The 22,506-nt window shown below is 58.6% G+C and overlaps 1 protein-coding gene and 1 long non-coding RNA gene across 6 annotated transcripts; one reads left to right on the forward strand and one right to left on the reverse strand.

Annotated features, from left to right (window-relative positions):
* MLXIPL (MLX interacting protein like) lies at nt 1-18,290 on the reverse strand. 3 transcript variants are annotated; one of them, XM_027527281.1, is made up of 17 exons: nt 17,970-18,290; nt 14,129-14,235; nt 9,765-9,847; nt 9,509-9,598; nt 9,156-9,200; nt 8,395-8,596; nt 8,194-8,274; nt 5,191-5,360; nt 3,178-3,718; nt 2,908-2,975; nt 2,682-2,829; nt 2,403-2,515; nt 2,180-2,299; nt 1,897-2,024; nt 1,690-1,813; nt 869-998; nt 1-583 (listed from the first exon to the last, which is right to left on the reverse strand). In XM_027527281.1, exons 1-17 carry the CDS (start codon nt 18,266-18,268, stop codon nt 465-467), a joined length of 2,568 nt encoding a protein of 855 aa, XP_027383082.1. In that variant the 5' UTR covers nt 18,269-18,290; the 3' UTR covers nt 1-464. The 3 variants fall into 3 exon arrangements, with proteins under 3 accessions (XP_027383082.1, XP_027383081.1, XP_027383080.1); XM_027527280.1 differs by having other exon boundaries at nt 2,682-2,832; XM_027527279.1 differs by having other exon boundaries at nt 2,682-2,975.
* LOC113883505 lies at nt 15,567-22,288 on the forward strand. 3 transcript variants are annotated; one of them, XR_003508657.1, is made up of 3 exons: nt 18,591-18,678; nt 18,759-18,894; nt 21,931-22,288. It is a non-coding gene; the product is annotated as an uncharacterized LOC113883505 (long non-coding RNA). The 3 variants fall into 3 exon arrangements; XR_003508658.1 differs by lacking the exons at nt 18,591-18,678; nt 18,759-18,894 and adding an exon at nt 15,567-17,393; XR_003508659.1 differs by lacking the exon at nt 18,759-18,894 and having other exon boundaries at nt 18,452-18,678.
* The last annotated feature ends 218 nt before the right edge of the window (nt 22,289-22,506 follow it).

Here is a 22,506-nt window from a genome sequence, read left to right on the forward strand (position 1 = left end):
TTCCCCTACCAGCGGAGGAGCACAGAGAAGGAACTTCCTTTGTTTCCCTGATTAGAAACACAGGCTGGGGCCCCACCTGTGGGGGAGCAGGTGGGAGTGACAAGGAAGCATCGCCCCCTTCCCTCTTTCAAACTCCATGAGTTGCCAGGTTAGTCTCCCAAGCACCACAGCTGCCAAGGCTTTGAGATCCTCTTCCATTCGAAGCTTCCCCATCCCCATGTTGCAGACTGAAAACTGGAGGTCCAAAGAGGGAGGAAGAGCCCCTCTTACCCGCCCCTGCAACCCCCCACCCCCACCACCCACGCCCAGATCACAGCATTAGTTGCTATAGTAGAACAGGGACTGGAACACGGTTCTTCCCAGCTTCCGGGAGATGAGAAGGAACCCTGCTTGACAGCCAGGACTCGGGGCAGGACGGAAAGTAGCCCCAGGGTAGCTGAGTGAGCAGCAGGGTCTGTCCAGCACTATAAAGATTTGCCAAGGGTGCCCTCTGTGACTGCCCGTGTGGCTTGCTCGGGTATACAGTCTGGATCCGTCAGGATGCTGGTGGATGTACTCAGCTGACGTAGGGAGTTCAGAACAGCTGGGAAAAGAGAGAGAGAGGGAGAGACACTTTCGGGGGTCAGGGGTCAATCTACACTTGGATGCTAAAGACAAAAGGATCAGGGGAGGAACTAGTTAGCAAGACTGTCAGTCAGCCCCTCCTAGGAGCTCTGTCTGCGGGTGTCCTAGTGGTCCACCCCGGAGCGTGGTGGGGGATGGACAAAAGTCTAGGCTATACTGAGGGCAGGCTGGACTGCGGTCTGAGCAGGGTGGGCCCCCCGCCCCCTGCTCTGAGGCTTGGACACTCTGCCGGGCAGGCACATACTTGGTCGGAGAGCAGGCAGGGAGCAATACTGGTCCAGCCATGCCAGGGAGGTCTGGCGGAGGCTCTGCAGGCTTGCTGTAGACACCATCCCGTTGAAGGACTCAAACAGGGGCCGGATGAGAATGCTGAACTGGAGCCAGGTCAAGGAGCAGGCCTGGCCTCTGGCTGGTACCCTCACCCACTTCACAGGAGCCCTGATCTCCAACCACTGTCCAGCCTTGAACCCCAAGGACCCCTACTGAAGCCGCCCTCCCGTCTGCCGAGGTCCTCCCGCAGCTCTCTGCTCCCTCCGCCAGCTCCCCCATGGCCTTCCCTGGGCTAGCCCCCATCCATGGGCTTCCTGCTCTGGCTCAGTCAAGGGCTTGACCAGGTCAGGGAGTGAGAGATTTGAAGTCTTCCTGAGGGTCCACCCCAGTCATCTAACTCAGAGTCTGGGCCTTCCCTGGTGGCTCAGATGGTAAAGAATGTGTCTGCCATACAGGAGACCTGGGTTCAAGCCCTGGGTGGGGAAGATCTCCTGGAGAAGGGAATGGCTACCCTCTTCAGTACTGGGTTCTCCCAAACTGCCCCTAGGACCTTCTGAGGGCAGGGCTGTGGTCCTCTCACCCAGTGGCTCCTCTTCAGTTTCCCTCCACTCCCAGCCCATCACCAGGCAATGCTGCTGGCCAAGGTGCCAGGGGGCTGGCAGGAGAGGGTAGAACTGGAGCCTCTTCCTCCAGGAGCAGCCCCGAGACCCTGCCTGGCCTGGGGAGCAGGTACTGCATCAGGTACAGCTTGATCTGGCTGCAGCACACACCGGACTGCTGGCCCAGTAAGGATACTACCCAGAACTTCCAGTTGTGCAGCGTGCGGGTCCGGACATAGTCATCGAACATGTCTCGCATTTGGTCGAACCGCTGGTGTGTGATGGGCACCCCGGTAGCAGGCAGCTGCTGCTGGCACAGGCTGGGGGCACGGGGTGGGTCAGGGCGGGGAGTCAGGCAGCAGGCCCCCTGCTGGCCCTGCACACCCTCCCTGCCCCCACCTACTTAATGGCAGCATTGAGCTCCTCGATCTGGTCCCGGAGCTGCTGGGCCTCCTCCTGCTTGGCCGCGCGCTCCTGCTGCAGCATGGCAATGTACTCGGCCGTCTTCTGCAGCGTGGTGGCCTTGCTCATCTACGGCGGCACCAACCAGGGTGGCCTTGGGTACTGGGGCCCCGGGGTGAGGCACTGGGCGGGGCGGAGGCCAGTGGGTGTGTGGAGGGCCTGGGGGTTTGGCCTTGGGTGGGTGGGTGGGGGTCCGCGTGCGGCTGGGGGGCCTGGGCACTCACCTTGAGGTTGGGCTGGGTGCTGAGTGTGCTCACCAGCCCGTGCAGCGTGTCAAAGCCCAGCTTGATGTTGAAACGCCTCTTCTGCTCCGCAGAGATGTGTGTGATGCGCCGGTTTTCTGTCTGGCGGTTGGGGGAGAGGCAAGAGAGCCGGCGTGAGCCTGGGAGGGAGCACGGGAGGGCCTGGGGTAGAGCAAACAGACCTTAGGGAAAGAACGGGTGCCACCTTGCTGTCTGGACGGCCCCGGCTCAGCATGGGTTGTGGGGGAGAGATACAGATGCTCAGGGCCCCCGGGCCCGGCAGCGAGGTCAGCTCCGCAGACAGCCGCCGCTCACCACCTGTGCCGGGGACAGATGGACTCACAGACAGACCCACACAGGGCAGAGAGTCCTGTGGCCCTGTCCCTCTTATCCTGGCCCCAGATGTCGTCCCCTACATCCCCCTTCCCCTCCTTCCATCCCGCAGACCGCCCCCCCACCACCAGCTCCTTCAACCCCTCTTTACCGCTGGGCGCTGGGGGCGAGAGCCGCTCCACTTTGGGGACAATCAGGGGCCTGGGAGGGGCCGGGGTGGCCGAGCCCGGAGGCAGTCGGGGTGGTGTGGGGGCCGGGGTCGGGGGAAAGAAGGTGCAGGGGAACTCGGGGAGAGTCTCCTGCTGAGGTGGAGAAGGGCAGAGAGTCGGGGTGAAGGCCTGGGGTGCAGTCCCACCTCCCAGTGCCCGCTGTCTTACCGGTGACCCTGGGGGCCGGAGGAGAGCGCTGGACACAAGCGGTGGCTCCAGGGCTTGCTCAGGCTTGGCTGTGCACAGACAGCATGCTGGGGGCCCCATCCATCATCTCCCAGGCCCCACCCCTCCCTTCCTAATAGCCCACACCCCTTTCGGGTTCAGGGTTAAGGACCCAGGACCTCCGGCTGAGCCAGCCCCTCACCCCCCACCCTCTAATCCCACAGGCTCTCGGTGTCCGCACTGGGTCCCCATCTCGCCGGTGGCCCCACTCACCGGCTGTCAGCAGCTGCGTGAGGCAGGGGTTGTTGCTCCCGGCAGTGGCAGTGGGGCTGGCAGTGGCAGGGGCCACGGCGGGGGCGCCGGGCTTCCGCCCTCTGGGGGTCGGGGCAGGGGGCTTGCCTCTGGGCCGCGTGCCTTGGGGTACCAGGAAGTGAGGCCCAAATGGGGTCTCCGAATAGCCGGAGGGTAGCAGGTCTATGGGGAAGGGGGCGGGGCCTGGGCCAGGCTGCGGGGTGGGTGGGAAGGCCGTGGGAGCAGACAGCCCGGACACTCCCGGGGCAGGAGGGATGGCAGGGAAAGCGAACCTGGGCGAGAAGAGGGGCTCTTCTTGCAGCAGAGCAGGCGGCGGGGCCATGGGAGGGAAGGGGGGCGGGGGACAGGGTTCCAAGCCCAGCCCCTTCGCAGGGCTAGGGTACTGGAGGAGGGGTGGGGGTGCAGGAGTGGGTGGGAGCTTGGGCTTGGGGTCTTCAGGAAGGAGGAAATCAGAGTTCAGGTAGGTGCTGGAGTCCAGGGAGCCAGGGCAGCTGCTCCGAGCCTGGTTGGGGGACAAAGAGCAGGGGAGAGAGCTGGCCTTTTGGGGGGCCTCCCAGGAAGCCTCCTGCCTGGCTGAGCTCTGGATTGGGCACTGTGGGAGTTGAATAGTCCTTGGCCTCAGACACACACATCAGGGACATTACAATCTAATGAGGGGAAAGAGTAGGGCGCATTTATACACAAATTTACGCACGAGAAAGAGCATCAATCTTTCTGCCTGCTCATTCATGCACGAAATTATTTATCACTCCATCCACCAACCCATCCATCCATCCACCTATTTATTCTCTCATCTATGAGCTAGCTTGTCCACCTATATTTCCACCAGCCCTCCAGGTACTAACCCATTCACCAATCCATACAACCACCTATACTTCCCTCCATCTATCCACCAGCTACATACCCATCCACCAGCCCATTTATTGATCCACCATGTACCACGTGGTTGTCGCTCAGTCGTGTCCAACTCTTTGCAACCCCCTGGACGGTAAACCCACCAGGCTCCTCTGTCCACGGGATTCTCCAGGAAAGAATACTAGAGTGGGTGGCCATTCCCTCCTCCAGGGGATCTTCCCTTCCCAGGGAATGAAGCTGGGTCTCCTGCATTGCAGGTGGATTCTTTACCATCTGAACCACCAGAGAAGCCCTTTATTGATCCACAAAACTACTTATTCATTTACGAATCCATCCACCAGCACATCCACCCAACCAACCACTCACCTAGCTATATATACACCAACTGTACAAGCATCTACCCCCATCTACAACCCAGCGATCTATTCTCCAACACACCCACCCATTCACAGACTCATCCATTCACCGACTTGTTCAATCACTGGGCAACCATCTTTGCCTGCTGTGCATGTGCTTATGAACGGTGCTCAGGACGGGAAGACGCAATGTAGCCGTGTGAGGATGTGGTGAGTGAAGCAGAGCGCTTCCAGCAAGGAGCCCACCATCTAGTCCAGTAGACAGACCTCCAAACAACAAACCAAGACAGTGCCGGGAAAGTCTGATGATGGAGGAAAAAGGCAGCTACCCTAGCATTGGGGGGAGGGGGGGCGGGGGGCAGCACCGGATTTGGGCCTGGAGGTCCTGAGCCAAACTGACAAGAGTCACAGCTTCCTAAAGGCATGTGCCCAGCTTCCGTCTCCATGAGTTCACGCTTCTCCTCATATCCGGCGTACCGTCTACTGGTCTCTTCTGCTCAAACCTGACTCATTCACAAAGCCCAGGACTGCCCCCTCTTCCAGGAAGCCCTCCAACAAGCAGCCCAGCCCCATGCTCCTCTGTCCTCAGCCTCCCCCCCTTAACCATCTTGTCAGCCCTGCTTCACGAGGGTCTTTCCTCCCCAGCTGAACCATGCCTCCATTCTCTCTTGATGGACCAAGAACATACCCAGGAAGTACCCTGAAGGCCTCCTGGGCATGGGCAGGTGAGCTGGGCAGGGTGGGGTGAGGCGGGTGAGCTCACCTGCAGGCGGTTATGCCCTGAGAGGTGGGTCATGCCCGAGCAGGCAGGGGGCACCTCCGAGCCCAGGATCCCACTGCCGAGGATGGGGTCAGCCATGGGCCCGAAGCCGTGGGGCTCTGGGAAGTTTGACGGTGTAGGCGTCTGTGGGGGGCGGTAGTTGGTGAAGAAATCTGGAATTCAGACGCACAGGGTGGCAGCCGTCAGGGCTAAGGCCGTGGCTGGAAGCAGCGGGCTGGCCCTGTCCCCGGGCTGGGTTGGCGGTGGGGTGGGGGCCGGCAAGAGAAGGGGGCCTTCCAGGGGAGATTGTGAAACTGGGAGAGTTTCTGTCTCACTCAGGGGAAGCAGCGGCGGAGGCTTGAGTGGGATGGGCCTGAGTGGGAGACAGCTGGGGAAGGGCGTGGGGGTGTCAGCAGGACCCCAGGAAGCAGCCCTCCCACCGAGCCCCCAAACTGGTCCCCAAACTGAGGACCCATTCCACACCCCCAGACCTGGGAGCCCCAGGCCTTGTCTGCGCCTGCTGGGGACACAGAAAGTGTATTGGGGGAAGAGGGGGTGATTACAGAGTGCCAGGGAGAGAGAGGGCGAGGTCCCAAGGGGAGGAGGTCTACGATGAGGAAGGGCATCATCAGAGTGTCAGGAGGTCACGGAGTGAGTTGGGGGAGAGAGAGGTCAGAAGGGCAGTGGGTCTGGGACAAGTTGGGTCTGTTGGAAGATCAGTGGGTAGGGCTCCAAGGGTGGAGGCCAGGAGTCGGGGGTGAGAGGCCTACAGGGGTCTGAGCAGGGTCAGAGGGTGGGCTCAGAGCGGGGGCAGGGGTGAGGGGGCGCCAGAAGGCCTGAAAGAGCTGGCGGGGTGGGGGAGAGGCAGATTGTTGGAGGTGGGGGTTGTGTAAGCCCCAGGCTATTCTGGTTTTGGGAAGCAGCTGTCCGCGGCCTAACCACATCCCGGGCCTGGTCGCCGCCTGCCCACCCGCTCCCTTCCGGGCACCTTTCTCTGACCCTGAGCAGCCTTCTGTCTGCACCAGCTCCCAAGGCCTCCTGGTCTGGTCAGAGGCGACCCCACTGGCCCCAGCCACCCCGGCCAAGACAGCCGGTCAGGCTTTCTCCCAGGGGCCCCTTGAAGGAAACCCAGGAGTGGGATAAGCCGGCATCAAGCTGCGAGCCCAATGGGGTCTTATTTGTGCGTCTTACTGGACGGTGGGGCCCAGGTGTTGCTGGGCGGCTGGTTCCGCCTCTGTCCGTCTCACGTAGCGTCTGCCTGTCTGCCTCCTGCCATTGGTTGCTCTGTCTGAGCCTGTGTGTACCTGCCCTGGTGTGACTTGGCGTGTACATGTCTGCCCCATGCTCGTGTCTGTGTTTGGCTGCGTGTCTTTCTCAGCCACGAGATCAGGATTCTCCAGCCTCCCTTCAGCAGAAAGACTAGGAGGTGGAGGGTGAACGCCCACAGACCCCGCACCCCCAGGCCCACGGGGACCACGGGGATGCTCAGGGTCTCAGAGCAGCTCCCCCTCACAGCTGCCACCCACTCCCCAGAATCAGGCAGGGCTTACAGACCAGCAAGCTTAGCCCGGCCCGAGTCACCAGGGTCCCCTGGCCATAGCCGGTCCCCACCCTACCTAGGTTGGCAGAAGTCACTTCCTAGCCCCAAGCCACCCAGGGAGCCCTCCCTGGCCTGTTCCCCTCCACTGACCTGCCATCCCCCGGCTGAGCGCCACCCCCCACACCCCCCACCAAGCCCCTTCCCTCCAGAGAGTTATGGCTCCCTTCCTGGGTTTCCTCTCAAGTGAGGAGCTCTTGGGGGTCAGAGCGGCAGCTCTGAAGGCCCTGGTGCTCCGGACGCTCCCTGTATGACCCAGGCCCCCTATGGCAGGTCACCCCAGCTAGACCCCACTCCCGCAGCCACCCTGCACTTCCTAATCCGACGCTCAGATTTTTGCCCAGAGCCCCAGGGTGGGGGCCGCTGGGCTCCTACCTGTGGCAGGAGTCTGTGGGCCCCGATGGGGCCACTGCCCTCCCAGGCGGGTCTGCTCCCAGGGCACTGCCATCAACACGGCTGCAGTCCCTGCAGTGCCCCCCACCCCGCCCCCAGGCAGGGGTGGGGGTGGTTCCTCATTCCCTTGTCCCCGCCCCATGGGCCTCCACCTCTCAACTGACAGGCCGAGGACCCCGCCAGTCAGGAAAGAGTGGAGCGGTCACCAAAGCCAAGCCTTTATGCCAGGAACCCCTTTTGTGTCCCCAAGGCCTCGGCTGAAACAGGTTGGGCCCCAGAGTCCCCTAAGCGTGTGACCATCGGGAGCAGTCTCCAAGGCTGAAAGCTGAGTGAAGAAAACAAAGTGGGAAGAAAGCTGCCGTGAAAACCAAGAGACATTTGTCCACGTGTGCTGTACAGGCGGGATGTCTCTGGAGGGACACGAGACACCAGTGCCCGGTGGCCCTGGGGCTCAGGAGAGGGAGGTAGGGCAAAGGGCTACTTTAAAGAATGCTTTATAAGATAAGATTCCTGGGATTAAAAAAAAAAAATTACATAGGAGGAGAGAAGTGGGTGAGCTCTAGATGAAAGAATGGCCAAGAGTTGATAAATGTTGATGTTGGTGAGGGTTCCATGGGGATTCTCTCTCCCTACCTGTGTGGATGCTTGAAATGTTCTTTAATAAATAGTTCTTAAAAATGAGTTATATAAATACGAATAAACAGGCTCAAACAAAGGAGAGGGATCAAAGCCCTTCTCTCCCTTGAGAGAGTCCATGCTTTCCTGTGAACTCCCCAGAGCTTGTGGCTTCAATGGACCTGATCCCCTGTCCCCCGCCAGGTACCCTGATCTCACAGGAGGCTACTCTGGCTGTATCCCAAGGCCCAGACAAAGGGAGACCAGGAAGATCCCTCAGAAATCACCCAGATCATCTACCCTTTCAGAGGGGCCTGGGACCAGCCTGAAGTCTCAGTCATACTGGGGCCTTCCTACCACTGATCTGTGGCCGCCCACCCAGGGGGCGGGGCCTGGCCCACCTGAGATCTCCATGAAGTCATCCAGGCTGGGCTGCAGCGGCGTCAGGTCTGGCTGGATCATGTCAGCATTGCCCACGTAGGCTGGAAGGGGGCAGGGATGATGTCAGGAGCATTGGGCAGGGTGGAGGTACCCATGCCTGGCCATCTGCCCCTGGCTGCCTGGATCCCTTCAGGCCTCCCTTCCCTGGTGCAGGCCCTCACCATCCTCGGGGGGCAGCTGCAGGGGTGTGGGGGTGGGCTGCGTCATGGTGAAGAGTGTGTCAGAGATGTCAGACAGAAAGCAATTGAGATCCAGAAGCTGGCGCCCGCTGGGCTCCTCCTCTGGGCCCCCCAGCAGCACGGGTACCACGCTGGTGAAGAGCTGCTCGCACCATCGCTCCGGTGGCTGCCACCCCACTTCCGCCTGGGGAGACAGAGCCGTCAGCAGCCCCAGGAGACCCCACCACCACCACCCCATTCCTTACAGGCCTGGAGACCCAGGGCTCTCCTACTGCCCCTGGGTCTTCCAGGTTGCCCCCTGCCTGAGGGGAGGGGGTGATCAGCCATCTAGACAGGCTGCTCTACTCTCCTCTCCTCTCTCTGGTGGACTCAAATTTGCTGCCTGAAAGGCTAGGGTCACCGCACTGGCCTCTGACAACTCTCCCCAGGAGATAGACTGAGATGGGCTTGCCAAAAAGCTAAGGGTCCCCTCCTGCCTCCTGCATTTTCCCCTACCTGGGACCCCGGTTCTTACAGCCCTCTGTTCTCCCATGCCTCCCCACCACTTTGCTTAGTCAACCAGAAGTCTTGGGGTCTTCCCACTACTGCACTCCAAGGCTGCCCTCCCATGGGAAGAAGAGGTCGATTCACCAACCACAGGACAGCAGCGACGCCACTCCCCTGCCCTCCCTCCCGCATCCCACTGCCACTGCCTAGCCCACCCAAGGGCAACCGTCCATCCTCTGGGTCCAGGGAGCACCCACCTGCTTTGGGGCAAGGAGATCCCCTTCCCGACTGGACTTACGGAGCTGCGGGAACACACAGAGGGGGACACTGAACCCTCTGCCCCCATCCATCCCTCCCGGCCAAGGCCTCCCCTACTCTCGGGCTCCCCCCCAGATACACCAGATCCCTCGCGGCCCCTCAGGAGCTCTTTGGCGTTAAGGAGGCTGCGAGGAGGTCCTGTGGCCACGCGGTGGCACTGTCGGCCTGGGTCTTAGTGGAGGGCCGGTGGGAGGTGGGTGGTGCAGGGTGTGTGGGAGGAGGGCGTTCCCCCAGGGCTCTTGCAAGCGACGCGGTGGCAAGGGAAAGGGTCTTCCCCGCCGCGCCCACTGACCCGCTTCTTGTAGTAGATGCGCCACTTGTGGTACTCGCGCATCACCACCTCGATGCGCCGCTTCCAGTAATTTCCCTCCAAGACGACGGCCTGGGGAGGGCCGAGAAGGGGCCTCAGTGCGGGGGTAGCACTGACCCCACCCTCACCCCAGTCTCCCTCTGGCCCAGTCCCCTCCCGCTCAGCACAAGGAGTGATGGGCAGGAGGGGGCCCGGTTCGGCAGGGCGGCAGGTGATTGGTCCAGTTGGTCTCGGCTACCTGCGGTTTCCGGTGCTCATCAGCCTCAGGCCCCTGCAGGGGGGTCACGAAGCCACACACGGGGCTCTTCCTCCGCTCCACATCTGAGAGAAGGGGGCCAGGTCAGGGGTGCCCAGCTCCCTCATCTGCCACACTATGAAATCCTGCCAGGCCTTCCATGCTCAGATTAAGTGCCACCTCCTCCAGGAAGGCTTCCAGGCTGCTCTGGCCCTCCCAGATCTCCCTTTTCTATGAGACCCTGTGACACAAACTTCCCACGCGCCATCTGCTCCTTTGAGAGCTTAGGAGGTGTGCAGGCAATGCTTGCTGAGTGGGAACTGTGGGGCCACAGGGAATGAATTGTCCAGAGAAGGTCTTGGTCAGGCTGGCTGGCTAAAGGTCCAGAGCCTTGGTCCCTGCCTCAAGGTGCCCATTCCCATCTCAGAGAACCATCCCTGCTCCACTTTAGGCCATCTGCCTGAGCCCTTTCTCCGCCTCCTCCTCTCCCATCCCTGTCTCCAGCCTTGATCTCTCCCCAAGCTCCTATTTGGCCAATAAACAAGTGCCAGGCTCTCCTTTACCTCTCAAACCTTCCCTTTGGCTTTCCTCCCAAACTCTGGAAGAGCTGTCACTCGCCACCTCCACTTCCACGCCTCCCAGTGGCATGGGCACTCCTATACCCCAGCATCTGTTCCCACACTCACCCCGCTGACCCTGCTCCTGAACTCAAGGCTCTGGCCCTCCCCAGCCCCATGCTCCTTGACCTTGGCTTCAGGGCAACCCCCTCCTCCTCCCCAGGCCCCAGGAGACTTCCCTCTGTTCTCCTGTCTCCCTGACCACTTTTCACTGGCCCTGCTGCCAGCCCCACCCCAACCTCTGACATCCTGCTCCTTTGCAGCTTCAGACTCATCTTCCAGCTGCCTGGGGGAACCTCCACTAGACTGTCTCAAAACATCCCTCTCAGATGTTTGGGGACTTCCCTGCCAAGCCAGAGCCTCCTCTGGACTGCCCACCTGGCCTCCCAGTGACCCAACCTCCCATCACCTCCCAGCGTCCCCATCTAATCCATGGACTGACCCTCTCAGCCTCAAGGATGTGTGACATTGCTTCCACCATCCCCTCCCCTCCATATGCTCTCTGTCACCCCCTGGTCTGGTGTCATTTCTCACCTAGGCCTCCCTGACTCCAGCCTCACCCTCTCCAGTTCACCCTCCTCTGTGGCCAGGTCAGTTCTTCCTACCTCACTGGCAGTACAGGCCTAAAAGCCTCCATGGTTCCCTGAACCTCCTAGATAAAGTCCACGCCCCCTAGCCTGACTCCCAAGCCCCTGTGACTGGCCCCGCTGCTTCTCCTGCCTTTCTATCTCCTTCACAGGCCCCGCCTGGAAGCCAGACACCCACCCCACCCCCTGCCCCAGCAGCCCTGTGGTTTTATTCTATGCAGAATGCCTTTCCCTTCCCTCCTTTGCTTCATCTACCCACATCTATGCCCCCATCAGGATAGCTCAGGACACTCTCTCTTCTGGGAAGCCTTTCTTCATCTGAAACAACCCCTCGGTCCCACCTGCCTCACTCTCCGCCCTGCCTCGGCCATCTCTCTGCATGCTGGCCTCTCTGCTGGGAGTGAAAGCAGGGGCAGTGCCCTTTAGCCCCAAATCCTTGCATCTGGCACAGAACTTGGCAAACAGCAGGCCTTTAGAACCCTGGAACCCGCCCCCCCCGACCCCACCCCATGATGAAGTGACTTTTCCTGGCAATCTTAACAAAGAGGACTTCTGGGGTGTCCGTGGGGCCCATCCTGCTTCAACCCACAGCCAGCTTCCTCTGACACAGAGGAGGGGGCGCCACCTGACCAGGGAATTTCTTGGGAACTTCAGCATCATTTACAAAGTTCTGTCCTAAAGGACATTCTCCAAGACTATCCCTGTGGGAGTGGGGATGGGAGTTGTCCCAGTTGCTAAGCTCGGCTTGAACAGAAAGCAAAGGGAGGGCCCTTGGTTGTGTGAACTCCCGGGGATGAGAGCAAGGAGGATCTCAGGGTCTCTGCTCCTGGCTTCATCGTTGAGGATATGAGCCAGGAAAGATCGGGCTTGTCCAGGGTCCACAGAGAGTCAGCGCTGAGCAGGCCTGGTCAGGCTCTGCCCTCCCCAACCCGGTGACCCTGTGCTCTGGATGGAAGGGCAGGGATCGTGTGACTTCCTAGGGCTGGGGCATGCTTTACCTAACAATGGTAAATTCATCGGTTCGTGCGGCCTCCTAGCCCCTTGCACCTGTGCTGGGACAAGGGACCCATGGAGGAATCAGGGATGAACCTCCCAGCTTATGGGGAGAGACAAGGAAAGCACACACATCACAAGAGCTAAAGCAGGGTGGCAGGTCTGCCCAGGAGAGGCCCTGGGAGCTCAGAGGTAATACGACGATTTATGGAAAAAGGATTTTGTGGAAAAAGAAGGGAGCTCAGAGGCCCAGAGCCTGCCCAAAGGAGGCAGGTGTGAAGGGGAGGAGCCAGGCAGCCCCCCAGCAAACCCACTCCTCCACGTTTCCTGAAGCCCACTTTCAAACCTTCCGGGCTCAGGAAGGAGGAGTCCTGATACTGGGTTTCAGGCCTGCTGTGTGCTGTGGTTATTATCACAATAATAGTAATCAATCCCAGCATTCACCTGAAGGGAGCCCTTGTGTGTGTCAGGCCCTGTGATCATCTGTCTTGCTGAAAACCCACAGCAAGCCCGAGCAAGAGGGTGTATTATGATTCCCACTGTACAGATAAGCAAGCTCCAGCTGGGGGAGGCGAGGGCCTTGCCCAAGGTCCCAGAGCTAGGACGTGCGAGAACTTGACTCAACTGCCCTGACTCGGAACTCGGGGTCCTTCCATCAGCTTGTGCCATAGTCTGGGTGAGGACCCCTGCCTGGCGTCAGAAATTCCTTCTGCAGAGAGAGAAGGGTTTGCATCCCATCCTACTTTGGAGGGAAAGCCTAGAGGGGACAACCTCAGGATGGCATGGGGTGGTGAGGGAAGTTAGAGACTCCTTCTCCCCCTAGCCCACCAGCTTCCTGGTTTGGGCAGGGCCTGTCCTGAACATTCTCACTGGAAGCCAGTCAGCTGGGAGCAGTGGAAGGGGCATTGGGCTGAGCTGGAGAGCCCTGAACTCACAGCCAGTCATAGCTCTGCTCCTTTTATGCTCCGTCACCCCGAACACGTCAGTATTCATGCCTGGAGAATCCCCATGGACAGAGGAGCCTGGCGGGCTACAGTCCATGGGGTGGCAAAGAGTCGGACACGACTGAGCAACTAAGCACCTACACCCTGAACAAGTCACTCGCCTTCTGGGCCTCACCTGCTCATCCATAAAATGGGGGTAATAATAACCTGTCTCCCAAGGTTGCTTGGAAGCCTTAAGTAAGATGATTTATGAACCTGCCAGGCACATAAGGCAAATAGAAACCAAAAAACAAAACAAAACAACAAAAAAAACCACTCCTTTTCTCTGCTTGAATGGAACCCAGTGGGGCCAGTACAGAGAATACATGGGTGAGCCCTTGTGGGCTGTGTGTTCCCAGCTCAGCACAGCCTTCGATCCTGCAGGAGGACCTTACTGAGCTGGACAAGGTCCAGCACGGGATTGACCGGCCTCTCAGCCTCTGCTGCCCTGCCATCGGGGATGGGTGGATTTTGCATCCCCAAATGAATGACCATGACTTCCTCAAGGGTACATCAGGTTCAACCATCATTTATTAAGCTCCAGCTTTGTGCCAGGCCTGTTCATACCTGTGACCCCCATGCCAGCCATGAAAGTTAGGACTCTTGGCCTCCTTTTATAGATGAGGAAATGGGTTCAGAGAGGTCAGACAACTTGCCTGCAGTCACACAGCCAGCAAGGGCCAGAGATTGGGTGGGAAACCAGCCCTGGGTGACTCTGAAACCAGAGTCCCTTCCACTCGACCACGTGGCCTCTCTGGGCTCCCTCCCCTCAAATCTCGATGGCAGAGCGGGCACCTAAGGACCTCACGGGATAGCTGGTGGAGACCCACCAGGATCTGAGTTTCCCCTTTGCGATTGGCCCAGATAGTGCTGAACGCTTCTTTCTACCCTGGCATTTGAGGTGCCTGACTACACTAATGGGGTGCAGAATGGGCTTTCAACTGTTCCCCCATCTCAGCCCACTTTAGGACTTCTAAGGGGTGACTCCTGCTGTGCCCAGCTTCACAGTGGGGAGCACCCTTCGGGACAGACATGTCCCCCGTGACCCTCTGAGTTTAGAAGCTGTCGAGGGGTACTGATGCTGGGGACCCCAGTCTCCCCCGAGGTGCTCTGCTGGAGCCGGTGTTGAGGGTGCCCAGGGCAGCCCCCGCGTCAGCCCTCCTGCCGGGCCCGTGGTGCCCACTCACACTGGATGTACCAGGCCCTCCAGATGGCGTTGTTGAGGCGGATCTTGTCCCGGCACAGCAGCTTGAGGCCTTTGAAATTCTTCCACTTGGGAGAAACCAGCTTGCCACTGTCAGAGGGAGAGGGCTGGGTCAGGGTGCAGGTGTGGAAAGTTGAAGGGGGTGGTGGGCTCCACTCTCTTCCTGGGCCCTGGGGCACTCATCTATGGTGGGCCATGTGAGGGACCACCCCCAAATCCTGCCCCTCACTCTTACCTGCCTGAAATGACTACCTTTAAAATATTATCCCAGGCCCCACTCCAGGCCTCTGTGTTCCTCTGGCGAGACCTGCTGAGACCTGTTTCTGAGCTCAGTCCTCGGAATGACAACGTCTGTCCATTTCTTACTGAAGAAAACTGAGGGTCAGGAAGTAAAGGGGACGTGCCCAAGGACACGTGGTGGAATCTCACTCAGGCCCTGTGTTTTTTTTCTCCATCCATCTCACTGGCCCCCTGAGCCCCCGGGGGGTGGGTAGGGTTTGTCTGAGTACAGAGGGAACGGGTTCACCACAGGCGACCTCCAGGCAGCCAGCCACTGCCTTTTCGCTGCCTGTCTGGTGTCTGCCCAGCCCAAAACCCCCGCATGGCAACCTGGACTGAGCTGGAAGGTACTGTTTCCCAGAGTATGCGCAACATGACCGCCACCAGGGCCCAAAGGAAGGCAGCTAGGATGGTGGAGTGATGGGCAGGGGCTGAGACCCTGACCCTGACCCAGGTAGTCAATCAAATCCACAGGATGGACTGGGCTCCACCAGGTGAGGGGCTTGACTCTCAGGGTCCTGATGGTCGCAGGCCAAGTCTGCCACCCCCAAGGAGCAGGCCTAGGAGGTCAAGATGTTCAGGGTCTTAGGACCCCTGCTGGTCCCTCCCTCTTCCCTTTTCCCTCCTTCCTCATGGTTCACCAGCTAGGGTAATATATGAGTCCCCTCTGGCCCACCTTCTCTTGCTCACATGGAAGGCTGAGGCCCCAAGGCTTAGTCTTCCAGAAGACCGGGCCTGCCCTCTCTGGGGGCCTCTCTGGCAGGCTGGCTCCTACAGCCCCTTGAGTACCTGAGTCACTGGGTCCCCTCTGCTCTCTGGTCTCCCAGCTCCTGTGTTTGCTTTGGGGTGGGGTGGGGGGACCGCTACCCCAGGGCACAACAGGCCTCATTACCCAAATAGGGTACATGGCCCAAGCACCCAGCCTTCTGACTGCCCACCCCCATCCCTCCTAAGTTAGGTAAACACCATCTGTCCAGTAGGGAGACAGACAGAGGGGGCACTCTGATACCTCCCGGGCCAGCTTCTTTTGTGGCACCTGGGGGGGTATTCCTGAGTTTGTGGCCCCAGCCTGTATCCCAGCAACCTCCCAGCCCACTCTGATCACCCAGTGCCCGCCCCCATCCCCCACCTGCCTCCCTCCCTCTGCCACTTCCCCACTGGGGTTGTAGTGTCTGTGGCCAGGCAGGGCTCGGGGAGGTGAGACAGTGACATCCAAGCCCAGGAGGAAAGGATTTGGCTGGGAGGGGAGGAGAGGGGCCCAGCCTGGAGCAAAGAGCCTGTGGCCAGAGTTCAAAGGATTTTTTATGACCAATAGAAATTCTGGGAATTTAGGGAATGAGAAGACGAAAATGCAGAACTCCACCCCTCACCCCACGTGTGTACCTTGCAGAAATTCCTTTAGAGTTTTCCCTGATAACGTCCTGTTTGTTCTCACTCATCCTTGAGGCCATTCTTTCCTTAGCCAGCCAGCTCTGACCATGAACAGGTATTTTCTCAGAACTTTCAGAACTTGCCTCCCTGAGACTGCCACCCACAGAACCGTGCAACACGGGGCTCCTGCCCATGAGAGCGAGCCTCTCTCTGCCCACACGGCCCTGCTGAGGGTGAGAGCTGACCAGACGTCCTCAGGCTGTCCCTCGGGGTCAAACTGACCAGTTCCACCCAGCACCCCTGGCCCCCCTGCCTTGCTGTCCCTCCCCATCTATTTTCTCTCTTGGGACACCCCAGCTTCATCACTGCTCTCCCCTCCAAGGAACCCCTATAATTAGAAGTCTTTACGGGCTAAAAACACTGTCCGTGTCTGACTCTCAGTTTTTCCCTCTGCCAAATGGGAGAATTCAAGAGTCCTCTGGTACTGAGCCACTCCCATCCCTACTCCTTAGGCCCCCACTCAGGGCCAGCCACAGAGATGGAATATTCTTGGTGTTTAGGGAGAAAGCCCAAATCTCCCTACCCCAGCTTCCCCTAACTGGGGTCACAACAGTGTCATCAGCCTCCTAGTGGGGGTGGTTCTGGGAGTGGACTCTGTCCCCTGCCTGGCCTTCTCCCCTGAATCTCCCCTTTGGGTCACCCATGGTCTGTGATGGGGGGGGTCGGGGGGTGGGCCTGAGCCAGCCCAGGCAGAGCAGTGTGTGGTATAAAGCAAGAAGCATAAGTTGGGAATGGGTGGGAAAAGGGGACCCTGGAGGACCCTGGGAGCAGGTGCTCCCCCTGGCTGGACCCCACATCCGGTGTCCCGTGACCTTAGATGCCCTGTCCCCTGAAGTCCCGTGATGTCCGAGGAGGGGAGGGAGGAATGGGATGGGAATTTGAACTTTCCACACAGGTCTTGCTCTCTGGGCGATCATATTGCAACATGACCTGGGCCCGAGGCCAGAGCGTGTGGGCCAAGGTTACAAAGCGTCCAGCCAATGGGGTCCAGGCTGGGAGCCGCAGCAGGGGGTGGGCAACACTCCCCCGTAATCCCCACCCCTGCTCCCCGGCTCCCAGTCAGTGCCGTCTCTAGCCAGCAGTTCTCAGAAGAGGAGGAGGCGCCGTAGAGGAAGAGGAATATTTGCACAGAGAAAAGATCAAGGCCGGCCGATCCCCCTTTCTCTCCTACGGGTTTTCGGTTGATAATTTATCCTGGTCCCTCCGCTCCGGGGAACTTTGCTCCGGGGCACCGAGCCAGGACCCTGGTTCGCGCCCTCCCTTGGGACACAGGCGTGGAACTGGGGCCGGGCGCGGCCGGCGTGCTCTGCGACGCGCCGAGCAGGGATCCTAGGCAATATTAGGCGCAGAACCTCGCGCGGCGACTAGGGGAGGCGATCCCAGACACCCCCCTCCCAGACCCCGGTTCCCCGGGACCAGCCCTGCGCAGCCTGTATCACCCCATGCCGGACCCCGCTGGGAAACTGCGAGGGAGCGCCTCCTGGGTCCTCCCCAGGCACTCTCTTCCCGCCACCCTCGACCCAGGAGGTTAAGAACAGGTTAATTGTCCCGCAATCGAGGGGTGCAGGGTGGACGTGAGACTGGGTTTCAACCGACGTTGGCTGTGAACTGGGACAACCAAGGCGCGAGGAGTATCGCGCGGGTGCAAGAAGAGTCGGCCAGGGCAGGGGCTTCTGTATTGGGAGCAGAAGGCTGCAGGTGGTCGGGTGGAGTGACCCCCGGGGTGAACGGTGGTTATGTTAGGACCGCCTAGGGTCCTGGGAGTGCGAGGGATGCCCTGTTGGCATTCTTTGGGGGCGGAGGGGTCAGGACTAGGAGAGAGGGGCCGGAGCGGGGCCTCCGGAGGTCGAGGCGGAGGGCAGGAGGTCCCTGCCCTACGGAGGGAGTCTTGGTGGAGAGAAATGGGAACCCGGGAGGGATGCAAGTCGGGGGGCCAAGTGGAAAGGGCGGGATCAGAGACACTCCGGGGTGGAGGAGAAGAAGGGATCCAGGATGTGGCCCGAGTCTCTGAGAACAGCCGGACCAAGGCTTGGGGCCGAGTGGGTTGGCCGGGAGCCCCAGAGCGAGGTCCCGCCGTGGAGGGCCGAGGCTGTCGGCCCCGGAGCCGCCCTCACCTGTAGGCCAGGCTCATGCACTCGAACAGGCGGGTGAGTGTGGGGTCGATGCTGCGCGGCCCGAAGTCGGCGTGCCCCAGGGACCCTTCCTGGTCGCGCCGCCGGGTCAGTGAGTCGCTGTGCGGCGACGACACCATGAAGTGACCGCTGTGGATGACCTGCGAGCGAAGCAGCCCACCCGCGCTGCGCCGGGTATTCGGGTCCTCCGAGTCTGTGTCTGAGTCCGAATCCGGGCTGGGGACGACCCGCGGGCCTTGCAAGCCCGCGACCAGACCCGCCAGAGCCCCGGCCATGGTCATCGCCGCCGCCGCCTAGCCTGGGCTCGGGTCAGCAGCAGGCGCAACCCGTGTGGCCAGACCGGCTCATTAGCATATGCCCGCCCGCCGCTTGTTAGCATAGCCCCGCCCTCCAGCCGCGATAGGTCGCTGGAGGGGGCGGGGCCTCGGGGCGCGCGGGAGCAGACGGGGCGGGCTTATATTAACAGTCAATACGCCAGGTGTGAGGACGCCGGGTCAGAGCTCCCGCAGGTCTAGAGTTTGGTCAGGAGGGGGTCTCTTATCTCCTCTCCCGTCCTTCCTTATGTTATGACCACCTGGAGTCCTGGTGGAACCGCCCCTACGTCACCAAAAGGGCTCTCAAGAAGAGTCGTTCACGCCTGAGCCAGAAAGTCGTCGGTGCCAGGGATCCCTGCTCCCCGGTTCGCCCTCCCGTGAGTCCTCTCATCTAACTCACCCCCTGCCCTCTCTGACCTCCCGGCTCATATTCACTCCCTCTCCCTGCTTCACACAGCTGAAAGCACCAAGTGTTGCGTGGCCTGACCCACAGGAAAGTCCGGATACCTCCAGTTATCATTGTAACCATCACTGCACCTGCCCAGAGGTCCTGAGTGGTTTACCCGAGTGTGAATCCTGCCTGGACACGCGGGGTCCGTACCAGTGGTGAAGGGGAAAGGAGAGCCGTGGTCACCCTCCCCTGAACACCCCCTAGGCAGCCCATCGGTCTGGGCCCCCTCCTCTCACAGACCCTGTGGTCCAGCTTGTGTTCTCGTTTCTAAAGGCCCTGTTCTCACCCAGAAGAGACAAACTAGGCCGTTTGGTCTGAGGCATTTCACACCTGTCACCTCACTGGCGCCTCTAACAACCTTCAGGGTGGGTTCTTACCCCACATCAGAGGGGCCACCAGAATCCACAGGCAAGGAAACACCCAGGGCCGTCTCTGCTGGCAGTGGTGGCGAGGCAGTCGGTGAGGGCTGGAGGCAAATGTTAACCTCCCTTGACTTTGCGGAGGGTGTGGTCTATGTTAAGTCACAGGCAGACCAAGGGAGGATGTGGTCAGTTGGGGGCTGAAGGCTTGGACAAGGCTCCCCACACACTTTCTTCCAGCCCATGGCAGGGTCACACAGCTCCCTGAGCAAATGGCAGTGCCCTGAGGGCCACTGGGACCGCTTCAGGTGCTGAAATGGTTACCCAGGCTGGTCACAGGCCAGCCCTTCCACCCACCACGTCCCCTGGACAGGTTCCCTCTGTCCCTGCCAGTCACCACATGTTCCCAGGAGCCCCAGCGACCCTGCACCACTTCCTCCCTGCTGCTCTCTGCAGGAAGTGGATTCTCCCTACCCACCTCTCCCAAATTCTGGGGAGGTGGGTCCTCACGTGCCCACCTCAGCCTGCCCTCCTCTGGAGAGAGGGCCATCTCTAAATGGTCCTTTTGGAATCCTTGGCTCAGTGAATTATCCTTCATGTGCCTGTCTGACTTCTCCTCTGGCCTCTGGGCCCTGAGGCGAAACTGTGTCCTGGAGTATCTGAACCCCCACACTGGGCACCCAGGGACTTGGGGGACACACTGTGGGGCTAGGGGTGGGAAGCAGGGCCTCCTCTCCCTTGGAGCCTCCTCGCTTCAGGTGGTGATTTAGTCGCTCAGTCATGTCCAACTCTTTGTGACGCTATGGACTGTAGCCCACCAGGCTCCTCTGTCCATGGGATTCTCCAGGCAAGAATACCGGAGTGGGTTGCCATTTCCTTCTCCAGGGGATCTTCCCGACCCAGGGATCAAACCTGGGTCTCCTGTATTGCAGGCAGATTCTTTACTGACTGAGCTAAAACAGACATCTGAATTGATCCTTCTCTGCCACTAATTCCATGAATGACCCTGGGCAAGTCTGTGTCTTACGGAGAATCTGTCTGTAAAATGTGCTCAGTGTATTGCTCATTCACTTCAATCGTGTCCGACTCCTTGTGACCCCATTGACTATAGCCTGCCAGGCTCCTCAGTCCATGGGATTCTCCAGGCAAGAATACTGGAGTGAGTTGCCATGCATGAAACTCACTAGGGGATCTAGAGAGGAGGGGATCTTCCCAACCCAGAGATCGAACCTGGGTCTCCTGTGTCTTCTGCATTGCAGGATAGCAGGGACTTAGAACCAAGAGTGTTTCAAGTTCCAGGACCCTAAGACAGGGGATCCCCTGGAGAAGGGAAAGGCTACCCACTCCAGTATTCTGGCCCAGAGAATCCATGGACTGTGTAGTCCATGGGGTTGCAGAGCTGGATACGACTGAGTGACTTTCACTTTCTTTACTCATTGAGCCACCTGGAATGGGGAAGTTGAATTCAGTGATGTCTTAGGGTCCTGCAACTTGAACCACTCTTGGTTCTAAGTCCCTGCTATCACCATTCCAGCTCACACTCCCATGCTCCTCCAACCTCCTGTCCCAGGAGAAAATCTAAGAGTAGTGTTCTGTGGCTCAAAAGACTTTCCCCTGGGGGCTTCCCTGGTGGGCCAGTAGTTAAGACTCCATGCTGCCACTGCAGTTCAATCCCTGGTCGGGGAACTAAGATCCTCCATGCTACACAGCATAGCCCAGAAAAGAAGCTTTCTTCTGAGCTAGTTCTCACTAAGGTGGGTTATCTCCTTTACTTCATGCCTCTCTCTTTGCCTAGACATTAGTTGGCTCTCCACAGGCACCTGTACCCCATCTCTGTCTTCCTGAGGCCTGAACACCGAAAATATAATCTCTCTGCACATAATTCAAAACAAAACAACACTGCAGGAAATAAAAGGAAGTCCACAATAAATGAGACCCTACTTGATAGCATGGAGAGCTATATTCATTATCTTGTAATAACCTGTATCAGAAAGGAATCTGAAAAAGAATATATGTGCGTATGTATATGTATATTTTATTGTTGTTTAGTTGCTAAGTCCTGTCCGGCTCTTTTGCAACCCCATGGACTGTAGCCCACCAGGCTTCTCTCCATGGGATCTCCCATGCAGAATACTGGAATGGGTTGCCATTTCCTTCTCCAGGGGATCTTCCCGACCCAGGGATCGAACCCAAACCTCTTGCACTGGCAGGGAGATTCTTTACTTCTAAGCCACCTCGGAAGCCCGTGTGTGTGTGTGTGTGCGTGTGTGTGTGCGTGTGTGTGTGTGTAACTCAATCACTTTGCTGTACACCTAACAATCTAATACAAACTGTAAATCAATTATGCTTCAAGTAAAAAACCAAAAACCAACTTGACTCCCAAAATACAAAACAGTTACCCAAATGAATTTTGGGAAAAAAAATTTAAAAATTCATTTATTTGAATTTAAAAAATGTAGTCCACAAATTCTGACTTCTCCCATGATGACATCTTCAATTTTAAAAAATGTGTGTATCAATTACTAAAACTTAAAAAGTGTTCTAATGCCTTAACCTTGCTGCGGCCTTGGATATATGCCTCATTCACCTTGTCTAGTCTCCTCCAACCTATCTGTTGACTGTTTAAAAGGAGTTTTCTTTTTGGCTGTGTCACGTGGCCTGTGGGATCTTAGTTCCAGACCAGGGACTGAACCCGCACCCTCGGCAGTGAAAGCTCAGAGTACTAACCACTGGACTGCCAGGGGAGTCCCTGTGTCCAACACTTTTGAAACATCATCTCCAACCTACTGAAGTTAGGTGTCACTATGTTCATTTTACAGTTGAAGAGACAGGCTTGGAGAGGGGAAGCAGTCGCTCAAGGTCCCCAGCGGAGAAAAGACAGAGCCAGATCTGACTTGAGAAGTCCAGGTTCCTTCACCTGTGAGGCTGCCACCCAAAGCTCACCCATCCCAGAAGTGCCACTCCGGCGTCTTCCCCAAGTTACCACAACTCTTGTTCAGCTGCAACTGCAGTTTCATTCGGCCCTGGGTTCACATGCATGTGCCTCTCTTTCCCACTAGATGGCAGCGTCTCTGAAAGCAAGACTCATCTCACTCTCCACGGACCATATTCTTCTCCAGTGCAAATGTGGAAATGGGTATTTGCTGAATGAATGAGTTTATATCTATCTAGACTAAATGTGCTCTCCCTATCTATCCATCCATCCATCCATCCACATCCACACACATAGATAATATTTATTAAGTGCACATTATGAGCCTGTCCAGCCTGGCGTGCTGCGATTCATGGGGTCGCAAAGAGTTGGACACGACTGAGTGACTGAACTGAACTGAACTGAACTGATGAGCCTGTCCCAGCACTAAGTAGTTCGCTTAGTTAAAAAACATAAAAAGGCA

Source organism: Bos indicus x Bos taurus, chromosome 25 (assembly GCF_003369695.1).
Source record: "Bos indicus x Bos taurus breed Angus x Brahman F1 hybrid chromosome 25, Bos_hybrid_MaternalHap_v2.0, whole genome shotgun sequence".
Lineage (NCBI taxonomy): Eukaryota > Metazoa > Chordata > Mammalia > Artiodactyla > Bovidae > Bos > Bos indicus x Bos taurus.

Excerpts from the sequence above, each read along its gene's own strand:
- MLXIPL (XM_027527279.1), bottom strand. The coding sequence starts at position 18,268 with ATGACCATGGCCGGGGCTCTGGCGGGTCTGGTCGCGGGCTTGCAAGGC. Across the intron at positions 14,236-17,969 it reads TGCATGAGCCTGGCCTACAG|TGGCAAGCTGGTTTCTCCCA; the intron begins GTGAGGGCGGCT and ends TCCCTCTGACAG. Across the intron at positions 2,025-2,179 it reads GCACCCAGCCCAACCTCAAG|ATGAGCAAGGCCACCACGCT; the intron begins GTGAGTGCCCAG and ends GTGCCGCCGTAG.